Raw genomic sequence first — 21,843 nt, forward strand, 5'->3', positions numbered from 1 at the left:
AAAGAAATTTCTATTACTTCATGTCAAGTGTTACCACTGTTGATGTGCAGTGATCATAGGGTTATGAAAGTTAAATTGTTGGTAGATAATTCTGCCAAACTGAAATATAACCAATACACAAATTAATTACAGATTGTATGGAAGCAAAGCAATCACTGTGTAAAACTAATTGGTGTGATGCATTCAGTGGAAAAACTGCAGAAAAAACGTGGAAAAGTTTTGAAAGAGAAATTGTTGGAGTGCAAAAAAATTTAAAAAAAAATGCTTAACATCAGGATCTAGGCATACAGTGTCGGAGGATACATTTCCTTAAGAACAAGATATATGGATTTGAGAATTTGTTGTTATGAAAGTCTAAAATATCTGAACTTGTACAGTGTTTCATATAGATATTTAAGAGGTAATCTTGTTCAGCTATACAGGGCATTTAGAGACAATTACCTTTGTGAATGTTTGGGGTTATGAAGAGCAGTAGGGAGAATCACCAGACAATCTATGCAGAAGATTCTTCAGGAATGAGAAGTGCACTCATTGGGTCTGAGAGAGAGCAGCTGATGCATGAAACAGACTATCAAATTTCATTAAAGCAAGCACTGGTTTAATTACAGACACACACACACACACACACACACACACACACACACACACACACACACACACACACACACTGTACTAGATCAGTGGCTGATAAGGCCCAAGTACAGTGGAGTAATGACCTCACTGGTCTTGGATACAATGCCCTTATTTATGAGATGGGCATTGTAGAAGGCTTTTCTTACTACTGTGGACACATGGTGATTGAAGTTTAGATTACAATCAACCTGCGTTCCCAAGTCACACACCACTGTGTTTGAACTGAGAGGGGTGCTGTCTGTATTGTAACTAGCAGGGGCTTACATCTCTGCCAAAGGGATAATGAGGCATTTTTTTGTACTTGGTTTCAGTCCATGGCCCTGACACCAGTTGTTTCTGTGTCAGTCCCTTCTGTAATTTGTTGATGTCATTGGGGGACTCTGTGATTGCGCCCAGTTTAGTTGTCTGCAAACGTAGTAAACTACAGGCCAGCAACTTTTGACTGGACTTCAGAAAAGTAAATTCCAAACAGTAGAGGGCCCAATACAAATCCTTGTGGTACACCACTGTTAACTGGTCTACTGGTGGAGGTAGATTCCCCAACTTTAACAGTCTGTGTTCTATGTGTGAGCCAGTTTGCTACCCATCTAGTGACAAATGGATTGATACCCAGCTGGGAGAGTTTCTCAGTGATCCCTGAGTGGTGAATTGTGTCAGAACACTTTGCTAAATGAAGATAGGCAGTGTGTACTACTTTACCCTCATCCAGGGCTTTGGTGACTTTCTCAGAGAAGTTCGCTAGGTTTAATAAGCAAGATCTACTCTTGAAACCAAACTGGGTTGGGTCAAGAGTTTAAAGGTTGCCTATGTCCAGGTTGATAAGGTCCATGATGATTCTTTCCATGGCCTTGCAGATAAGGCTGGTTAGGCTAATCAGTCTTTAGTTCCCAGGATCAGTTGATGGACCCCTTTCTGCAAAGAGATTACTGTTGCTGTTCTACACTCCTACAGCATAAAACCATGCTCAGGCTGTGGTTAAAGGAAAGCTAAGTGGTTCCACTAGCTCTTGTTTTAGATTTAGTATGTAGCCTGGGATGTTATATTGTCCCATAGAGGCCATATGTTTGGCCTTGGAGAGTATTTGAATGACCTGCTCTTTGGAAATAAACAGTAGAGAACAGGTGTCAGGAATGCTGTGGGATATGTCTGGTGAGGACAGGGGGGTGAAATTGTCTGCAAATTTGTCAGCCAGCAGGTTGGCAATTTCTGCAGGTTCCATGTGAGCGGCACCATCCACAATAAGTTCAGCACACAACTGGGTATTCCCTTTGAGGTTTCGGACATAGCTAAAGAATGCCTTATGATTCTCTTCAGCTAGGGATTCCAGTCTAGTCTCATAACTTGCTTTAGAGGACTTTACAAGGTTTCTGATTTGCTTGTTTAGTCTGTGTAAGGTAGTCTTCCTTTGCTGAGTATGCTTCTCCTTGGTCTTAGCGATCAGTTTCTTTATATTGTTATAGGTACATAGGTAGGTACTAAGGCTATTGGCCCTAGGGCCTATATAAGCCTAGCCAAATGGTACCCTGGCTTTTGCCACCCAAGAAAATTATTTTCCTGTTCCCCTGTCAAGCAGACACACAGAAGTGATCCCCGGGGTGAATTTCCTATCTCCCATCCAATCATCAAGATTTTTCTTGGAGTGCTAACGAGGAGCTTTGTTTGATATAGATAGGTAGTTTGTTCCAGAGTATGGGAAGTCTCTGGGACAGGAATCTATCCCTTCAACATGTCCTGTTTATTGTGGTGACAAGGTTTAGGTCCCTAGAGCATGTAGCTCAGAGGGATTGGGATTTCTTTAAGTGGAGCATGTCCAACAGCTCTGGTTTTGACATAGCTTGTATGTTAGGCAGAGATCTCCTCTGAGTAGGCAATATGCGACAGAGTAAAGCTGGATTTTTTTTGACTGTCTGCATAAGGCATCTGTTTGATGCCGGTAATCCTCTTTGGGAGGTATTTCTGCGGCCTTTTATTTGTACTTGCAGTCCACCATGATGGCTTGTTTTTCCGAGAGGACCCTGTTGTAGTCCTGTCCAGGTACTGCCGAGTTAGTACATTTGCTTAAGTGGCTATATAGGGTGTTTGTGTACTTCTCCGCATAGGAGTCATCATTACCTGTGTTAGCAGGTGATTTGAAACCATGTATACCATCGCTTAAGAGGTGATAGTTTGCTTTGGAGAAATTTTTTTTTTTTTTTTTTTTTTTTTTTTTGCTGTTGTGGAGGTGTCTGATCTTTACTTCAAACAAGACAGATTTATGGTCTGACTTGACTAGGGAGGGAAGCACACTGGGGGTAGTGCAGTAGCCCCCCCCCCCCCGATGTTGGCAAGTACTGGTCTGGGAAATTTGAGCTTCATGTTGGAGTGCAGATTAACTGTTCCAGTGAATTTGAGTTAAACTCCAGGAATGTCAGTGCGGTCATGTTTGTGCTTCTGTAAGCCGCCCAGTCGATGGATGGGTAGTTGAAGTCTCCCATGACCAACCTGTTTGTCTGTATACTGAGCGATTCAAGCAAGTCCAGGTAGGCACTGTGTTTAGCTTAGTTCATGGGGGGGGGGTACCTGTAACTAGTTATGTTTTGGTAGGGTTTTTTGCCTATAGTTATTTGGACCTGGAGTAGCTTGAGAAAAGTCATACTGTTTCAACATCTGAATTTGTATCTGTATTTAATGAAAATGGATTCACCTTCTCCTTTGTTTCTTTCATGGTTGTTTTGGGGTCTGAAGGTGTAGAAGCCAATGTAGCCCTGCCACCTGGGGTACTCTCTGTAGCCTTGAACCAAGTCTCAGTGACTGCACAGATGTCAATATCTTCAATGGTGAGGAGTGCTTTCATGGCATACAGCTTACTATTTAGGCTCCTAGCATTAAGCAGCATGACCTTGAGTTTGTCTCTAAAGTATTTTTCTATGTTGGAAGTTTTGTTGTTTTGACATAGCCTAAAAAAAGCTGTATGGGGGAGGCAAACATCTCTGCCAGTATCCTAAAGCCTTGCGGAGACAGGTGAAGGCTATCTCTGGCGAAGCATTGAGGTCTGTTAACATGTCTTCCCAGGTTGACAGATGCTGGATCCCCTTGGAGTGATACCGGAAGCTAAGCCAATTGTTAAAATCAGTCAATTTTTATCTGTGCTGTGGTATCATCCTAGGTGAAGGTATAATGCTGCTTAGGGCTAGGGACATACCTACCTGGCACACACAATCTGAGAGCTCTATCTTGTCTGTCTTCATATAGTCCAGAGAGGTGCATCTCAAGTCATTCACTCCAACATGTACTGTGACAGTCATAAAGGTAATTGCTGCTGAGTGACTTGAGTGAGTGAGTGACTTGGTGGATCCTAGCACCCAACAGGCCGCTGACTGTGACCACCTTCTTGTCCAGCCTGGTGAGAGTGACATCTGTGTGTCCCACTATTGAGTCACCTATGACTAGGAAATTTGGTTTTGAAGTGTTTTGCCTTAGGGGCTTGATTGCTGAGACACTGTTATATGTGTTATGTATACTGGTGGGTTCTGTTCATGTACCATTGATGGTTATCTGCATTTGGGGGACTGTTGTGTTTTAGTAAGCTCTTGGTGAGTACCTCCTTGTATGTGGGTTTGTGTGTCTTGACTTTATGTTGTGTAAGAGGAGAGGTGTGTGAGCTGACATTTTTTGATGTCTTGTTTATTGTTATGTAAGAGGACTGATTCAAGTTTCATGGTATAATAGCATCTCTTCTTTTTCTCTTTCAGCTGTTCCTGTTAGGGGTCGCCACAGCAGATCATCTGTTTCCATTTCTTCCTGTCCTCTGCATCTTGCTCTGTCACACCAACCACCTGCATGTCCTCTCTCATCACATCCATAAACCTTATCTTAGGCTTTCCTCTTTTCCTCTTACCTGGCAGCTCCATCCTTAGCATCCTTTTCCCAATATACCCAGCATCCCTCCTCAGCACATGTCCAAGCCAATTCAGTCTCGCCTGTCTGACTTTGTCTCCAAACCGTCCAACCTGAGCTGACTCTCTAATATACTGATTCCTAATCCTGTCCATCCTTGTCACACCCAGTGGAAATCTTAACATCTTTAACTCTGTCACTTCCAGCTCTGACTCCTGCCTTTTTGTCAGTACCACCATCTGCAACCCATACAACATAGCTGGTCTCACTACCCTCTTGTAGACCTTCTCTTTCACTCTTACTGGTACCCATCTGTCACAAATCACTCCTGACACTCATCTCTACCCATTCCACCCTGCCTGTACTCTCCTCTTCATCTCTCTTCCACACTCACCATTACTCTGAACTGTTGATCCCAAGTACTTAAACTCATCCACCTTTGCCAGTGCTACTCCCTGCATTCTCACCATTCCTCTATCCTCCCTCTCATTCACACACATATATTATGTTTTAGTCCTGGTGACCTTCATTCCTCTCCTTTCTAGAGCATATCTCCACCTCTCCAGGGTCTCCTCAATCTGGTTCCTACTCTCACTACAGATCACAATGTCATCTGCAAACATCATAGTCCATGGGGACTCCTCTCTGATCCCGTCTGTCAGCCTGTCCATCACCATTGCAAATAAGAAAGGGATCAGAGCTAATCCTTGATGTAATTCCAACTCCACCTTAAACTCATCTGTCACTCCAACTGCATACTTCACCACTGTCACACTACCCTCGTACATGTCCTGTACCACTCTTACATACTTCTCTGCCACTCACGACTTCCTCATACAGTATCACAACTCCTCTCTAGGCACCCTATCATATGCTTTCTCCAAGTCCGCAGACACAATGCAACTTCTTCTGACCTTCTCTATATTTCTCCCATTGACACTGTTAGAGCAAACGTCGCATCTGGAGTGCTCTTTCCCGGCATGAAACCATACCGTTGATCACTAATCATCACCTCCCTTCTTAACCTAACTTCCACTACTCTTTCCCACAACTTCAAGCTGTGACTGATCAGTTTTATCCCTCTGTAGTTACTACAGCTCTGCACATCACCCTTAATCTTAAAAATAGGTACCAAAACACTTTCTCCAGTCCTCAGGCATCCTCTGACTTTCCAATATTTCATTAGACAATCTGGTAAAAAACTGCACTGCCATTTCTCCTAAGCACCTCCATGCTTCCACTGGTATGTCATCTGGACCAACAGTCTTTCCATTCTTCATCCTCTTCATAGCTGTCCTTACTTCCTCCTTGCTAATCTTTTTCACTTCCTGATTCACTATCCCCACATCATCCAACCTTCTCTCTCTCTCTCTCTCATTCTCTTCATTCATCAGCCCCTCAAAGTACTCTTTCCATCTCCTCAACACACTCTCCTCACTTGTGAGTATGTTTCCCTCACTATCCTTTATCACCCTTACCTGCTGCACATCTTTCCCAGCTGGGTCCCTCTGTCTAGCCAATCGGTACAGGTCCTTTTCTCCCTCTTTAGTGTCCATCCTTTCATACAACTCTCCACATGCCTTATCCTTAGCCTTCGCCACCTCTCTCTTTGCCATTCTCCTCATCTCCTTATACTCCTGTCTACTTTCTTCATCTCTCTGACAGTCACACTTCTTCTTTGCCAGCCTCTTCCTCTGTATACTCTGTGACATGCTGTATTTGTTTGCTTTAGTAGCAGGTGATTGTCAGTATACATGAAGCAATTGCTACAGTGCATCAGAATGCCCATGTAAACCAGGCTGGCTGGAGAAATGTTAGGAAACGGACTGTCCATAGCAGCAGGTAATTCCTGGTCTGTAGGAGGGAAAAAGATGAGCTATTGCTCTGGGATTAGCAAGGGGACCTAACACTATATGGGATTAGTGAAGAAAGTGGGGCAATGCTTGATAGTGCTTAGCTGAGCCGCCTGCAGTTCGCAACCAAGTTGTCCGAAAAGCAGCAGGGAATCTTTAAGAGGGTTTCACTATGTGGTGTTCTGGGGGGAAATGTGATTTAAGGTGTTTGAGTCTGTACAAGTCACCGCTAACCTCAGCTGCATGGTGCACAGCTACATGCAAACACGGTGCATAAATACAAATGAATCCAAACAGTTCTAACACAATCTACCAATAGAAAAGGCCCTCACAGAGCCTTTATTACAGCCATCTCCAACGGAGATGGGTCCTAAGCTATACACGTCTGCCACAAGGGTGCAAGGGGGACCCACTTAATGTAAGATGACTGGTTTTACTGCTCAAGAGACGCCAAACAATCTAGATTCATCAAGTCCAAATGTAGCCTATGCTATTTAAGGTAGATGAAGTAAAATACGCAAGTTAAAAATGAATCCGTCACAGCAGGAAAAACAGCATAAAATGAAGCAACAGTTCAGTAAAATACAGTACACAAGTGCAAAAACAGGCTTAAATTCTACTTATTTGTTGAAGATTTCAGTGGGTGTCAGGGATTCTCTTAGATGCACTTTAGATTTCTGGCCAAGATTGCCAAACTCTAAGCAGCACCGGTAAAGATGTTCACAGACGGATCAGGTTTTCTCTCACTGTACCAAAGATATTAGAAAGTCAGATCAACTATGTCTCTTTTTCAAAAGCAAAATTGGGAAATCATGTCAAAAGTTACAGTTTCTAAGTGGCTGTCAGACTGCATTTGTTTTGTATATAAAACTCTAGGTTTGACTCTGCACTCAAAACCAAAAGCACATTCTACTAGAGCAATTGCTACCTCCAAGGCATTCGTGAAAAGAGTTTCCATTGATAACATTTGTGCAGCAGGAGCTTGGCAAATGATTCATGCATGTATATCTTATTACAAATCTTATTACAAATTGGATGGACAGTTTAGAGCTTCTCATATCCTTTGGCTCTACCATTCTCAGGAGTGTCCTTCCTTGATACCACACAGGTCTCTCTAGGCAGCTTGGAAATCTGTTCCAAAAGATGAAAGAGATGAAAATAGACGCATTGAAGTTGTGTACTAATCATACGATAGATCCATGTTCTGAAAGGTTCGTCTGAGTCAACATCATTTCACCTTCCAAATTGTCTCAGTTTTGTCTGGTTCAACATCTTTCCCACCATCCAAACTGCCATCTACAAATGTCTGGTGTTCAGACAGGCCTCAACCAAGACACTGTCTGCTTTAGGTCACATTACCAAGCTTGGCATACTTAAGCTGCTGTTTTTATTCTATAGAAGTGTTTATGCTTATGATGCTTATTTTGGTTAGTAACAGTCAGCAATCTTGATCTGAGGTACTTTAGGAAGAAGGAGGAAATTTTGGGTAGGGAGGGGTTAGAGCCTCGAATCTAAAGCTCTAGAAGATGCCAAGGTCAGATCAGATTGCATCTAACAACCCAAGTGCTGAACCGGATAAAAATGAAACAACACAGATCAAGTACATAACTTTTGTTTTTACTTATGACAGAAAAATGGATAACTTCTCGTATAGAAGGCATGCTGTTTGTATTTAGGAGATATTTACTGTCTAGTTAGTCACAGAAACGGTAGTTTGTACAGACATTATTTTTTTCTTTAATTTCATTTAACTAAATGAGATAAAAAAGAATCTGAAAAATCATTGTTTCAGTGTATAGTGTTGTACAAGGTCTGAGTATATTATCAAACTGTTTGCTGTACCTTGTGTAACTTGATGTATAAAACTTGTACTAAGAGCAGAAAGCAAGTGTTGCTATTCAATACCAAGAACGACAGTGATCTCATTGAATCCATATGGATACTTGCTGCTTATAACCTCTGCACATTCTGGCATCTGTGGAAATTATGAATTTTTTATTTCTTTTTCGGTTGTGAAATGTTGATCAGCACAATGTTTCCTACTCAAAGTTCAGTGGCCTCGTATAGCAAGCAAACCTCTTGGTGCAAAAGGCTGGATGGTGGTACAAATGTTATCCACAGGGGTCACTCTAGTGGCATAGGAGGGATAAGGCCCTGATTATAGCCCAGCTGACCAGGATTCAGTTAGGGGCTTGGGCAGCTGATAAGAGTGGCAGGGAGGGATGAGCATTACTATACCTTTTAGGAGGGCAGTTCTGTGGTTGTCTCCTGCGTTGATACTTGGTAGAGGCTGAGGACACCACTGTTTGGATGCATGGTCCAAAAGGGGGTAAGGGGGATACGCCGGCGACTTCACTGAGCTGTTGTGGAGGTGTAGTGAAATGCAGCACATCACCGTTGCACACATGCCCCTTGGAAACAACCACAAGAACCATGTGGATGGCGGGAGTAATGGAGTAAGTCACAAAGGAACCACCCCATGGATGTTGATGGCTAGACATCCCAGGATGCCCTTAAAATTTTTGCCAGCCCCAGCCCTATCTGAGCATATCTGAGTCATTAGGAGATGGCTGGTAAACCTAGCAGTGGGTTTGGAGCAGTAGATAGGGAGTTGCAGGATGATGCAGAAGGGAGAAAAAGATTGCACCACCAAAAGAGTTGTCCACAGGATGCCACATATAAACTTTATAGAGAAAATAATGTAATGAAACTTTCCCAATCACTTGTTGAACTGAAACTCCTAATGGAATAATGTTTAAAATAAAATTTGGTATGCAGTTGGCCTTATCCTTGTACCTTGTGGATTATTTTGACATGACATTTTCATTCCTGGGGATAGGAACATTAACTGTGACAGGCAACATTGTAATGCTGTGTCACTGTTTTGTTTCAAGTAGGTATGCGAAATGTGTTCATAGCTGTCGAGTGTAAGGGAGAAAGCCAACAATAATGAGTCTCAAAATCGGGGACAATTTTTAAATAATACCCTAAATAATTTGTAAAGTTAACAGAACAACAGATTTTGCATTAATGCGCATTTTCTGAAAAATAAGTTTTAAAGTCTTAAGTTGAGCATCATTGACTGTCTGTAGTCTTTAATGAGTTACAGAAAATCAAGAATTGTACAAGAGGCAGAGCAAAATATATGAGGCAGTGTCAGGCATTTTGTGATCTTTGGTGATGTCCAAGAAGTTTCTGTATGTAGATCCAGATGCAATTGTGTTTTTTTTTCTTGATTTTGCTCATTCCAGTACTTTGTTGTATGCATTATCTGTGAATGGATTTAATAAAAACTGCACTGTTTTTCCATATAAACTGTATTGTATATGTTTGCCATACTAATTGCTAATTGGTTTATTGCTAGGGAAGAAATGGCTTGGGTTCCATTTTTGTGTGGGCATCTGGAAATGGTGGAAGGAGTAGAGACCATTGTTCTTGTGATGGCTACACCAACAGTATATACACCATCTCCATCAGCAGCACAGCAGAGAGTGGAAAGAAGCCCTGGTATTTGGAAGAATGTTCATCAACTTTGGCTACCACATACAGCAGTGGCGAGTCATATGACAAGAAAATAGTAAGCATTCTACTTTTTGAGCATTACTGTGTCCAAAAAGGTGTTTGTATTTTGCCAGTAACTGCTATTGTTTTTCGTCCACTACTGTTTGATAAGTTTATATGGTAACATCTTTCACCTTTGAGTTTGGTATAACAGTTGAAGATTGAGGCTATATTAAGGGGACAGTGAAACATAGTTGCTCAGTTTTAACTGCCTAGGTCTTTAGGACGAAATGTTTTATAAGATGCCCTCACTAAAAGATATTTGGACCTTTCTTTTGAGGTGTATAGAAGTCTGCCGTACATATTGATCTTACACCATGAGGTGGCAGTATTCTATTGCAGATTTCTATACACTGTCACAAAAGAGGCACAGTGTATCATAAAGGGCACCAAGAGTGACTGGTACTGTTACAGAATAGCCTCCCTCACTCAGTACTTTATATGCCGTAGTCTAAAGACCCTTTTCAGGTATGACTACATGCAAGAAAAGAAAGAATTGCACTTTAATAGCAAATCAGAGCCAATATTAAAATTGTTAAGCAGGTGAAGTAGTACAATTATACAAAAAGAGGACAGCATTACAAGAAACACTAGTAACACAACAGCTTTGGTAGTCAAATGGCTTCTTCACTTCAGAGTGGATATTTACAAAGTTAACCTGTTTTCTCTGTTTCAAACCCAGCAAAATTCAGATCATGTTAGAGTATTTTGGTTTTAGTGGTTGTTTTCAGAGGAAGGTCAAGATATTCTTAAAAGACTTTCAAAAAACAACAGACTTGTAATCATCTGAGCGATGCACTTTGATAGTGCAGAAATTGTTATGCCATGGACAGGGTTTATGTAGTCTTGTGTTAATGTAGATAAACCAAATAATTGTTAGCTTTAAGAATGAAGTGAGGGGTTGTGAGCTGTAGACAAAATAACTGGAGCGAGCAAAGAGAGGGAGAAGTAAAGTAAGGAAAAGATGATGTAGCTGGCCAGAGAGAAGGTAGCAGTGGTTGTGCTATATAGTCTAGAAGCTGTGTTGTCTGATAGAATGTCTTACTTAGGTATTCAGGTGTTTGGATGTAGCTCAGTGTTATTTCATGGGTTAAGACCAGAATTGGTCAGATTTGATCAGTGCTCTACCTTAGTGAACAAATTCAACTGACTAAATACATTACGTTCCTGTAATTTTACAATAGGGTCTGTAGTGGCAATGGGACAATAGTCATCAGGGTTTTGTGGTTGGGAACTTTGAGAAAGGCAGTGACAATGGCAGTTGCAGGAAAGAAGCCCCCTCCTGGCTCTCTTCTAAGCCCAATACTGTTTTCTTTATTCATTAATGATATTAACCGTACTCTCTCTACTCTTATGTTTTATTACTCTAGGCAGACAGATGGTCGACAGGTCTGTAATCTTAACTCCAGAAATCCTCTCATCTTTGTCAGTGGTCTGAAGAAAATAAACTCAAAATTAACCACAAAAAAATTGTGCTTTTTTTCCTCCAATTGCAGAGCCTCTCACTTTCCTCTCCTTGCTATCTCAGACAGTACAATCATATTATTCCATTTGTAACAAAGTGCAAATAGGCTTTAACCCTTGACTTCTTCATTAAGCTGTAAAATCCACACAGATAATATAATTAATTAAGTCCTCTCACAACTAAACTTCTACTATAGGAAATCACATCTACTGTCTCCTGCTGACCACATAACATCACCTCCTTCAATAGTATCAACTCTCACTCGCCCATAAACTAGTAAACCATCCACTAAATGTCCCATCCCTCCAGAATCTACTCCAACCCTATCGCACCACCAGACCACTAAGATCTAGCAACAAAAATCACTTGCAGATCACTAAAGCCAATAACTCTGCTGGTGAAGCACTATTCTCTTGCACCATAGCCAAATTATGGAACTCCCTCCCACCCACAGTTACCTCCATACCATCATGCACCCACTTCAAAAAGCGCACTTAAAAACATGCTGGCTATGCCCTTGCAACTCCCACTCTAATATCACCCACCCCATCCAACCACTACCTTTCTTTCCACTCCACTAACTACCTTGATTATAGCAAGCTCAGATGCTCATAAGCCTAGTACTTATTATACAGCAGGAACTTCTTATTGTCACATTTGTTAATGTTGTTATGTACTACACAGATAAAGATTCTAGTTGTCTACTGATGTACTGTGTTCATCTGCAAATATGTTGTAAGTAATTGCTATGTAAATTGTTAATCCGTATGTAATCCAATGCAACTACTGTCTGTTTATTTTAACTGTGGAGCTTTTCTCCCCGGGCCTCAGCTGAAAATGGACCTACGTCCAGTCGGACACTCCTGGTCAACAAATATAAATAAATAAATAAACATAACCATGGTCAGGGTTGTCCTTCTCTTTAAAATAGAGTATTGTCTTCCTGTACTCTTTTTACACTCTGCTTATAATATTCAAAGATTACAAATCGCTGATAATAACATTTCCAGATTTTACCTACTTGTTGATACTCACATACACCATTGCAGCCTTTTAAATTACTTAAACTGGCTACCAGTTACTGAAAGACAAATGTATTCTCTGTGTACCTTACTATGTAAAATTCTAAATGATGGCTATTGCTATGTAAAATTCTAAATGATGGCTATTGCTCCCCTCTGAAAACTCCCACAGGGAACAGTCATACTCCCAGAAAAATTTTCAGGAGAACATATCATCACTCAGCTGTCCAATCATTGGTGAAAGAGCCTTCCCATGAACAGGTCCAGTTCTTTGGGACAAACTACCAGCTGAAACAAGGCATCATGTTACTCTTATGAAGTTTAAGTGTATAGGTTCATAATAAGCTAATGACCATCAGGGCTTTTATAAGCCCTAATTTATGAGCACACCACTTCAAAGAGGTTGCTTGTAAGTGTGTTATGGATAATGGACTTTATTAGAAATGTATAAGAACTGTATAACATTCTACTGTATAAAAACTTCAAATCATATTTGAAGTGCATGACTTAAGTTTACTTGCACTGTTTATTGCCTGTTTGGCTTGGTTGTGGCTGAAAATGGTCTCTGCTGCAGTCCGCCAGTCCAGTTACCGAATCATGAATAAGTGGTGAAAGAAAGTGTTAGACTTGAAAATGTGATCAAGTGTAGCAGAGAGAGAGAGGGGGGGGGAGGGAGCAGGAACCTATTTTTATTTTGGGTTGGATATTATATAGCTAACAGTTGCTTTGGTTAGGGAGTGTTTTTGAGTGCCTCCCTGATCTGTTTTCTAGTTAGAGTTTTGAAGTAGAATTGTGAGTAATTGCAGAAGATGTGAAAAGGGTCCTGGTTAGTCATGAGGTTGTGTGTCTGTGCAGAAATTTACAGGGGACTGGGAAAGTTGCAGACATAACTCTGTATGTCTTTTACAGCCAGTAATGGTTTTTGCTTTGTGAAATGTTTTGTGTGGTGTTACTTTTTAAACCAAGGTCCAATATTTGGTGAGTTGAACATATTGACTTTGTGGTGCAAGTATTTATTCTAGTTGACTAGTGAAGGGACTTACTGAATATGCTATATTTTGCTTTGTCATCAGAATTCATTCATTGTATTGTTTTTCTACTTTTGATCTGCTGCATTAATTCAAGGGTAAACCATGGGACTTTAGTGGATTGTAATCTTCTGGTTTTCTGGCGGTAGAGTTTATCTTGAGTGGTGTGAAGATTCTGAGACTTTCCAAACAGTTATGTAATTAGGGGATGGTTTGGATGTTTTTTAATGACCATGAGGATATGATGGGGTTGTGGTCACTTAGGGTGTTGGGAGGGACATGAATGTTGTATAATTTTTGAGGAATGAATATTAAAGCTAATGTCAAATATTGATTAGTTGAAGATTGTCTGATGCATTTCTGAATGTTGTGTTAAGTTACAGGAATGTGCAAGTTTGCTAAGATAGGTTTTCACATGATCAAAAAAGTCAAAGTTAAGGTTTCTGGCATAATTTATGATACTTGGAGTGTCAAAGGATAGTGTCAATGACGGATTCTACCATGGAGAGGAAGGCAGGGGGGTGTCTACACTGTAGCAAGGAAAATTTGGTGTTATTTAAACTAGGGTTCAGCTTTGACTTTAGCTTTTTTTGGGATTAAATGCATTTGTAGGTCATGCTGTGGTTATCAGTCTTAGTAAAAAAAAAATTAATTGTATGTTTAAAGCTTTTCCCATTCTTATTGATGCTTTTGCCCTGCAAAGATAATTATTCTTATGTATGACTTTGCCTAAATTGTGCAGTTGCATGGGCATCTGTCAGGCAGTTTGTACAGATTTAGCAATGTGACTGTTACAGTTATTCTGTTGATAAACAATTTCAGTGTTACCTAGATGGCTGTTTTACCATACATAGCATAATTATATGTGCTGTGTGATTCAGATGACAAAAAGATTTTTTTCTTCTCCCCAGGATCTTGCCAAATAGTTTCACCACCAGCATCCAGTCAACCTTTTCTTTCCATGGGGACAGGAACTGGACAGATGAGAGCCCTTAAGCCCAATCATCCCTGCCTTAGGAATTCAGATGGAGCCTCTTTTCCCTTTCAGGAGTTCAGTGATAGGGAGTAGGCCAGCTTGCTGGTCCTGGAGAGCTTACTCTCTATTCTTGGGATCATCTCCCACCACCTCTTCAGGTCCCCCAAGCTCCACCATTGCTGTATCCCAAGAGGACGCATCATACCTCTTAACCTGGAAACATCAAAAATCTGGACAAAGACTCATGAAAAGTAGGTACAGCTGGCCAAAAATCGGGATGCTGATTAACATAAGTTGTGCATACATAATTATGTAACCTTGCCCACTCCAGTGGAATTGTGGGATTTCAGCATGAAGATTGAAGTCACTAAATAATAAGTAATAGCAGACATTTGAATTTCAGACTTCACATCCCTCAGAAAATACATAATAATGCAACACCTGTTATTCTAGCAACCATCTGGATTTACAGGAGCAATATTTAAAATCTGTCCTTATTTTTGGACATTTGTCCAACTAATATTTTTGGCTTTGTCCAGATTTCTTGTTCTGAGTGACTTAGATGTGTGATTGCAAGGGGAGGAAAGACATGCAGTTCTACCAGACTTTATGGCTGTGACAAAAAAGGTAAGATGTTAATGGGTCTTTGAGGGGGGGCAAAAGTCTGTTCACAGTTTCACACGAACTCCGCATCTGTTTAAAAGCTCTTTGTGCATGGCCAGATTCATCTTAGCAATTAATAAGATTTTAACACAAAAAAACAAGTCTCCACAGAACTATATGCTATTTAATACCAGCAATAATAACGTGAAAATTTTACTCATTCCCCATGTCAAAGTATTTGAACATCACCGCCCCAAATAAACTGCAGATCAGGTCTAAATCTATGTAACACATGGATATTACCTTAATGTCCCACCCTACCAGCTTTTCAATAGCTAAAACCATGTTAAATATGTTAAATTTATAGTGGAGAAATGTGAGGCTTTATTCTATGGCTGTGGAGTGAGGGCTTATGTGCACATCTTTAAAAAAAAAAAAAAAAAACACTGCTAAAGCTAAATCCTCATGAACCACATTCTAAATTAGTGCTACGGCTATGCATGTTCCTTGTGTACCACTTCATTATTGCCTGCAGCCATCCGGGTGCATTAACATAACAGTACTACAGATCATAGAATTCACAGACTTCAAGAATCCAGCACTGGGTATTCCTGCATGTAAAGGGAGCTGGAGGTGTGCTTATGTACTCCATATGTAAACTGTGAGCAAAGAAGTGGTACCTGCATCTACTTCACCTTCATGGCTTATTTAAATGTCAGCATGTCACCATGATGCTGCAGATGTTCTTCGTGTTTCACTGTTGCAGTCATCACACTTGGGTTATCTGCCTGCAGGTAGCCCTCAGTCAGCCCAAATACCAGAGACTTAGTATTTCTGCATCGGATGCTGTCCCTTCTTCCATGATGTCAGGTTGTCAGGGGTATAAAAACAGGCAGCCGACGCCATTACATCAGTCTTTCTTGTCAAGGAGGAGCCCAAAGCAGAAGCAGTTCGCAAGTGTCGGTTGTCCGCTACCTGAATTTTTCATTTTAGAGTTGAATAATCCTGAAGTCTTCTAAAGCTAAGTACCCCGTTGGGGATCCTTTTTTCTTGCTCTAACTGATGTCAGAAAAAGTTAACAATTGTCTTGCCTGTGTAAAGCAAATACCTCACAGAGATTTTCATTCTTACTGCATCACCTGTTTAGGCCCAGACCACGACTTCCCTTGCTGTCAATTTTGTGCCTTGTTTAACGTCCGAACCATTCATCATTGAGCTGCATTGTTGCTAAATTCTTTCGCTCTCGATCTCCGTATTCTGAAATGGCTTCGGTAAGCCATCCGGCTACCGATCTTCCGAAAAAAACATAAAGATAAAGACAGAGACAGACCGCATAGGTCCAAAACTGCCGCCAACGCTTCTGTTAAGCTAGTCGCCAGTCCGCCAGTACTCAGTGAGGCACCTTTGCAGCCGCTGATGCCCGCTTCAATGGATTTGCAGGCCTCTGCTGAGACCCATTCGGAGTCCGGTATGCCGCGAGATTCTTCAACTATGGAACCAGTGGATGTCTCTACCTTAGATGGGTCCTGAGCAGCTGTGCAGGCACCGGCTTCTGAGGGAGTTTTTCATCCTACCGATTTTGGAATCAAACCAATGACTTCTTTTTTAACCAAAACTACCAAGTTTCTTAGGCCCAGAGTACGCACTACGCCTAGAAAACTGATGACCAAAGCGCATGCTTAGGCACCCATGCCACAAAAACAAATGCTTAGAATGGCTGAAGACCTTATTACGCTGATTAGGGGAAGCCAGTCTTCCCCAGCTAAAAGACAAAGACTCCCAGTCCCCTTCAGGTTCTGCAGACTAGGAGTCCAATGACTCTGACCTTTCTGATTATAAAGACATGCCCTTATCCGTCTATGAGGATTCAGATGCAGAGGAATCCATTCCTTCTGCCTCCCCTCCAGAGGATTTCTCATTTGGTGAAACCCTGCATACTTTAAGAGAGCATTTCCATTGGGAGTGACAAGACTATCCTCAGTCCAAAAAGAGACTCGGGGAATTTTTAGAGTTGCCTCAGCACAGGCCTTTAGCTATACCCCCTGTCATGGATGATGTTTTCATGGAATCCAGTCTTACTCCAGACACTACCTCCGGCCCCTAGGAAACCAGACAGGTACTACAGAGTACCTGATTCTCACAAGTTTTTTTTCAAGAATCCTACTGCTGATCCAGAGATCATTTCCCAGGGATCTAAAGGTATTAAAGTTACTACAGCCAAAAATCCTATCCCTTCGAACAGGGATTCCAGAGCTTTGGACAGATGGGGTAAGAAGGTAAATACCTCTGCAACTCTTGCTATTAGGGCATTGAATTGCCAGTTTCAAATGCTGAAATACCAGCAACATATTATGGAACTTATTAAACAAAAAGTGGTAGTTTTTCCAGATTATGCAGAAAATAAAGAATTGCAGGAGCTCATGCACTCTGCAAACCAAGTTAGTAAGCATACTTTGCAGTGTGGCTTTGATTCCATGGAAGCATCTTACAGTGGAGCAGTCACTGGCTCTGTCCTGAGAAGACATGCTTGGCTGAAGGAGCAGGCCTTGCCAGATCATGTCAAATCTAAATTACTAGACACTCCTTTAAATAAGGACCATTTGTTTGGCACCAAAGCAGAAGAAGTTCTTAAAAAGATGGAAGAAAAGGCTAAATCTATGCAAACTGTTAAAGAATTTCTACAAGTGCAACCACCTAGATTCAGTAGGCATTGTCCTTCAAAACACTGGTCCTTTCCTGCCCCCTCCAGGCCTTACCAAACAAGACCCAGGGGAAACAAACCACCCAGACTACAGTCTCAGGGTATGCAGAAATCTAAGCAATGGAGTGCCCCCACCACTACAGCAGGGAGTGGTAAGCCACCTCCTTATGGAAAAAGCTCACAGTGACTTCTCAACTCTGCTTCCCAGCGGTGCCCAATTGCTTGTGCCCCTAGGAGGAAAACTTGCCCTTCATGCAAAAAACTGGATTTCCATCACTCAGGACTGATGGGTCCTCAACATTGTAACCCAGGGGTACAACTTTTATTTCCATTCACTGCCAACCCCAAGCAGGTTTCCAGACCTTCCTATAAACCAGTGGGCAGAGGCTCAAAACCAAGTACTTCCCCTGCTCAATGTCAGAGCTATTCAGCTTGTTCCAGTAGAACAGAGGGGGTCAAGGATTCTACTCCAGACTATTCCTGGTACCCAGGAAAAAGGGCTCTTGGTGCCTAGTTCTGGATCTTTCAGTTCTCAACACCTTCCTGGTGGTACCAAAATTCAAGATGCTTACCCTGCAACAGCATCTCCCTGTGTTATATCTACATTTCAGGGCAGGGTCTATGCATTATCAGTTCTCTGCACTTCCCTTTGGCTTATCTACTGCGCCCAGGGTATTCACAAAATGCCTGGCTCCAGTCACTGCATACTGCAGCCAGAGAAATATCCAAATTTACCCGTACTTGGACGACTGCCTGATTCAGGCAGACAATCAGGAGTTGCTGCTTTAGCACCTGACATTTGTAAAAAGCCTTCTAACTTCATTGGGGTACACCATTAATGAAAAGAAATCACAACTGGTACCCAGTCAAAAGATTGTATTCCTGGAAGCAAGCCTGGACACAACTTCCCAAATGGCATTTCTCACTTCAGAAAAACAGGTCTATCTGACAGACTACTTTAAATGGCCACCAGAACCCAGCTATCTGCAAGAAAAATACTGCAAGCCCTAGGGTTCATGGCCTCATGTGTTCTGCTAATTCCATATGCAAGACTGCATATGAGGAAACTTTAATGGTACTTAAAGTCTTTGGTGCCAACATTCTCAGGACCTGGAAACAGTCATTCCTATCATACCTTGTCTAAGGACAGAATTTCTTTGGTGCGCAGAAGCATGCAACCACAACAAGGGACTGCATTTTACTCAACCCCATGCCGCCCAGACTCTAACCACAGATACATCAGATTATGCATGGGGGGCTCACATGGCGGGCAAATATATTCAGGGCCACTGGAGCCCAAGGCAAATTCTCCTGCACATCAATCAAAAAGAGATGCTAGCTGTACAGAATGCCCTGACAGCTTTCAGATACATACTCTTTCCAGGACAACTGCTGATAAAAACAGACAACACCACAGTTATGTGGTACATCAACAAGCAGGGGGAAACCCATTCTTACCCAATCTGCAGGTTAGCCATGGCCCTGTGGAACATGGCTTTGGACAACCAAGTTCATCTACAAGCTCAATTCCAGCCAGGCAAACAAAATTCACTGGCAGACGACTTAAGCAGAAATATCCTAGACCCACATGAGTGGAAATTGGAGCCCAGCACCTTCAACCTTCTGATTCAAAAATGGGGGACCCCAGAGGTGGATCTCTTTGCCTCCCCCGACAACCACCAGTAAAGCAAATTCTGCACCAGGAATCCTCACAGCAGGGCCTGGAAGGTGGATGTCCTATCCTTTCAATGGGAAAACCTCTCAAACTATGCCTTTCTCCCTCTGCCCCTTATCTCAAGAGTATTACTCAAGATAAAACAAGACAGGCTAAGGACAATTCTGATTGCCCTGGACTGGCCACAGCAGCACTGCTACCCACTCCTGCGCAGCCTGACAATGGTGCCACCCTGGCACCTATACCAGACCACAACCCTGCTTTCTCAGCAGGCAGGACAGATTTTGCATCCACAATTGCAAACCCTAAATTTTGCAGCCTGGTGTATTCCTTAAATACCCCACCAGCAACCCTAAGCAAGCTGGTGCTGGAAGTCATCCTTGAAGCCAGAAGACCCAGTACTAGGAAATCCTTTGCTGAAAAGTGGAAATGGTATTGTTCTTGGATTCAGTCTAAAGGGAAGGACACAGCACTGCACTCCTTACCTCTAATCCTGGATTACCTAGCAGAACTACTACACATAGGCCTATCCTTCTCCTCCATTAAGATCCATGCCTCTGCCATTTCGGCTCATTACAATACTGAGCAACCTTTATTCTCTCACCCTCTCATTAAACAGTTCCTGAGAGGGGAAAACAACTTATGGCCACCAAGGAGAGCACCCACCCCCACTTGGGTTCTTAACTTTGTTCTGGAAAAGCTCACGCTTCCCCCTTTTGAACCTGCTGCTTCAGCAGAGTTAAAATTCCTCTCTCGGAAAACAGCCTTGCTTCTAGCCATCACTTCAGCTAGAAGAGTGTCTGAGTTGCAAGCACTGATGGCTGTGGAACCCTTCATTATTTTCCATGCTGACAGACTTTCCCTCAGAACTAACCCTTCCTTTATGCTTAAAGTGGTGTCCAGTGTGGCTCTCAACCAATCCATCCATTTGCCAACCTTCTTCCCTAATCCTCAAAATAAAGGGGAAAGGATCCTGCACTCTTTGGACGTGCACAGACAGCTCCGGTTCTACCATGATAGGACTAAGCCTTTCAGAAAATCTGACCAGCTGCTAGTCAGCTTTGCAACAGGAGCAGAGGGCAAGGCCATTTCAAAACAAACCATTTCAAAATGGATAGCACACTGCATCCATTTCTGATACAAGCACCATGGAAAACCAACCCCTCAGGAGGTCAGAACACATTCCACTAGAGCTATATCTACCTCTACAGCATTTCTCAGGGGGGTCCCTACAAGGGACATACTGGAAGCTTCTACCTGGAGTTCTGTACACACCTTCACCAAGCATTACCACCTGCCTATCTTTTCCAAATCCAGGGCAGGATTTGCTACAGCAGTCTTGCAAGGCCTACTAGCCAGCCCTAACTCTTCTTGACTGCCTCCACCCTTCCTCAGCTTTGGGAATCAACCCGAAGAACGTAGTACAGTTGTGTATACTTACCATAAATGTAGATGTTCGAGTGTATTCAGTGTTGCAGTCCTGGTTTCCCTCCCTCCAGCCCCCTGGTTTTCTCTATCTCTTTATCTCTCCTCGCTATCGCTATACCTAGTGGTATTGGTATTTACTTTTTACTGGTGGTGTTTTCCCTACCATATACTAGCTCCCTATTTGGGGGCTCCTGGGCAAGAAAAACTGATGTAATGATGTTGGCTGCCTGTTTTTATACCCTTGACGTTATGGAAGAAGCGACAGCATCCGACGCAGAAATACGAAGTCTCTGGTATTCAGGCTGACTGAGGGCTACCTCTAGGCAGATAAACCCATGTGTGATGACTGCAACAGTGAATACACTTGAACATCAACATTTATGGTAAGTGTACACAACTGTACTTTCTCTGGGTTTATACAATGTGAAAAGGGGAGGGACAAAACAAAATAGAGAATAACGTTGAGTTGAGTCCTAAAGTTAAGTTTTCCACAACATACAAAACTCTATAAACATCTGACAAATGGACACAGACCAGTCACTGTTGAAGTGAGCTTGTCCAGGACTCACTTTTCACCTCTACATAGTAAGCTAGCGATAGCAGCGTGCACTTTTTTTGCTCCTAAACATTCTTGTATGAAATTCTACAAAAATTCTCTAAACATCTACGTCATGCACAAGTACTACTTCAGTACACTATCCATTGAAATAAAAAGTTTAGAAAAGACCTCCGGATGGCTCGGTCCTAAGACCGGATCATTTGCAGCCAAGTAATAATGCAGCAAATTCTGCTGCTCACTTTACACTGAGAGTTAAGAGTTGTGTTTATTGAATAATTGGTTATTTTTTAACAGGATGACCTGTCTGTTTTAATTTTAAGTTGGCTCTTTTCAACCATGTCCTGTTGTATTAAAATAGAACCCGTGTATTTGCTTTCTTTAACATTTGGAACACACTTGTCTCAAGTGCTCTTCAGGTTTTACCTCAGAAATCTCACACAAAATGTGCGCTTAAAGATAAAAC

The 21,843-nt window shown here is 41.9% G+C and overlaps 1 protein-coding gene across 2 annotated transcripts in view; it reads left to right on the plus strand.

Annotated features, from left to right (window-relative positions):
* LOC122793112 (proprotein convertase subtilisin/kexin type 5-like) overlaps window positions 1-21,843 on the plus strand; it is a 3,326,953-nt gene that overhangs the window by 1,476,649 nt on the left and 1,828,461 nt on the right. For both annotated transcript variants that reach the window (XM_044060853.1, XM_044060852.1), the window contains one exon: window positions 9,727-9,939. In XM_044060853.1, coding sequence (XP_043916788.1) covers window positions 9,727-9,939 — 213 coding nt within the window. The remainder of the gene's footprint in view (window positions 1-9,726; window positions 9,940-21,843) is intronic.

This window comes from Protopterus annectens, chromosome 2.part0, assembly GCF_019279795.1.
Source record: "Protopterus annectens isolate FY-2018-M chromosome 2.part0, PAN1.0, whole genome shotgun sequence".
Classification (NCBI taxonomy): domain Eukaryota; kingdom Metazoa; phylum Chordata; order Ceratodontiformes; family Protopteridae; genus Protopterus; species Protopterus annectens.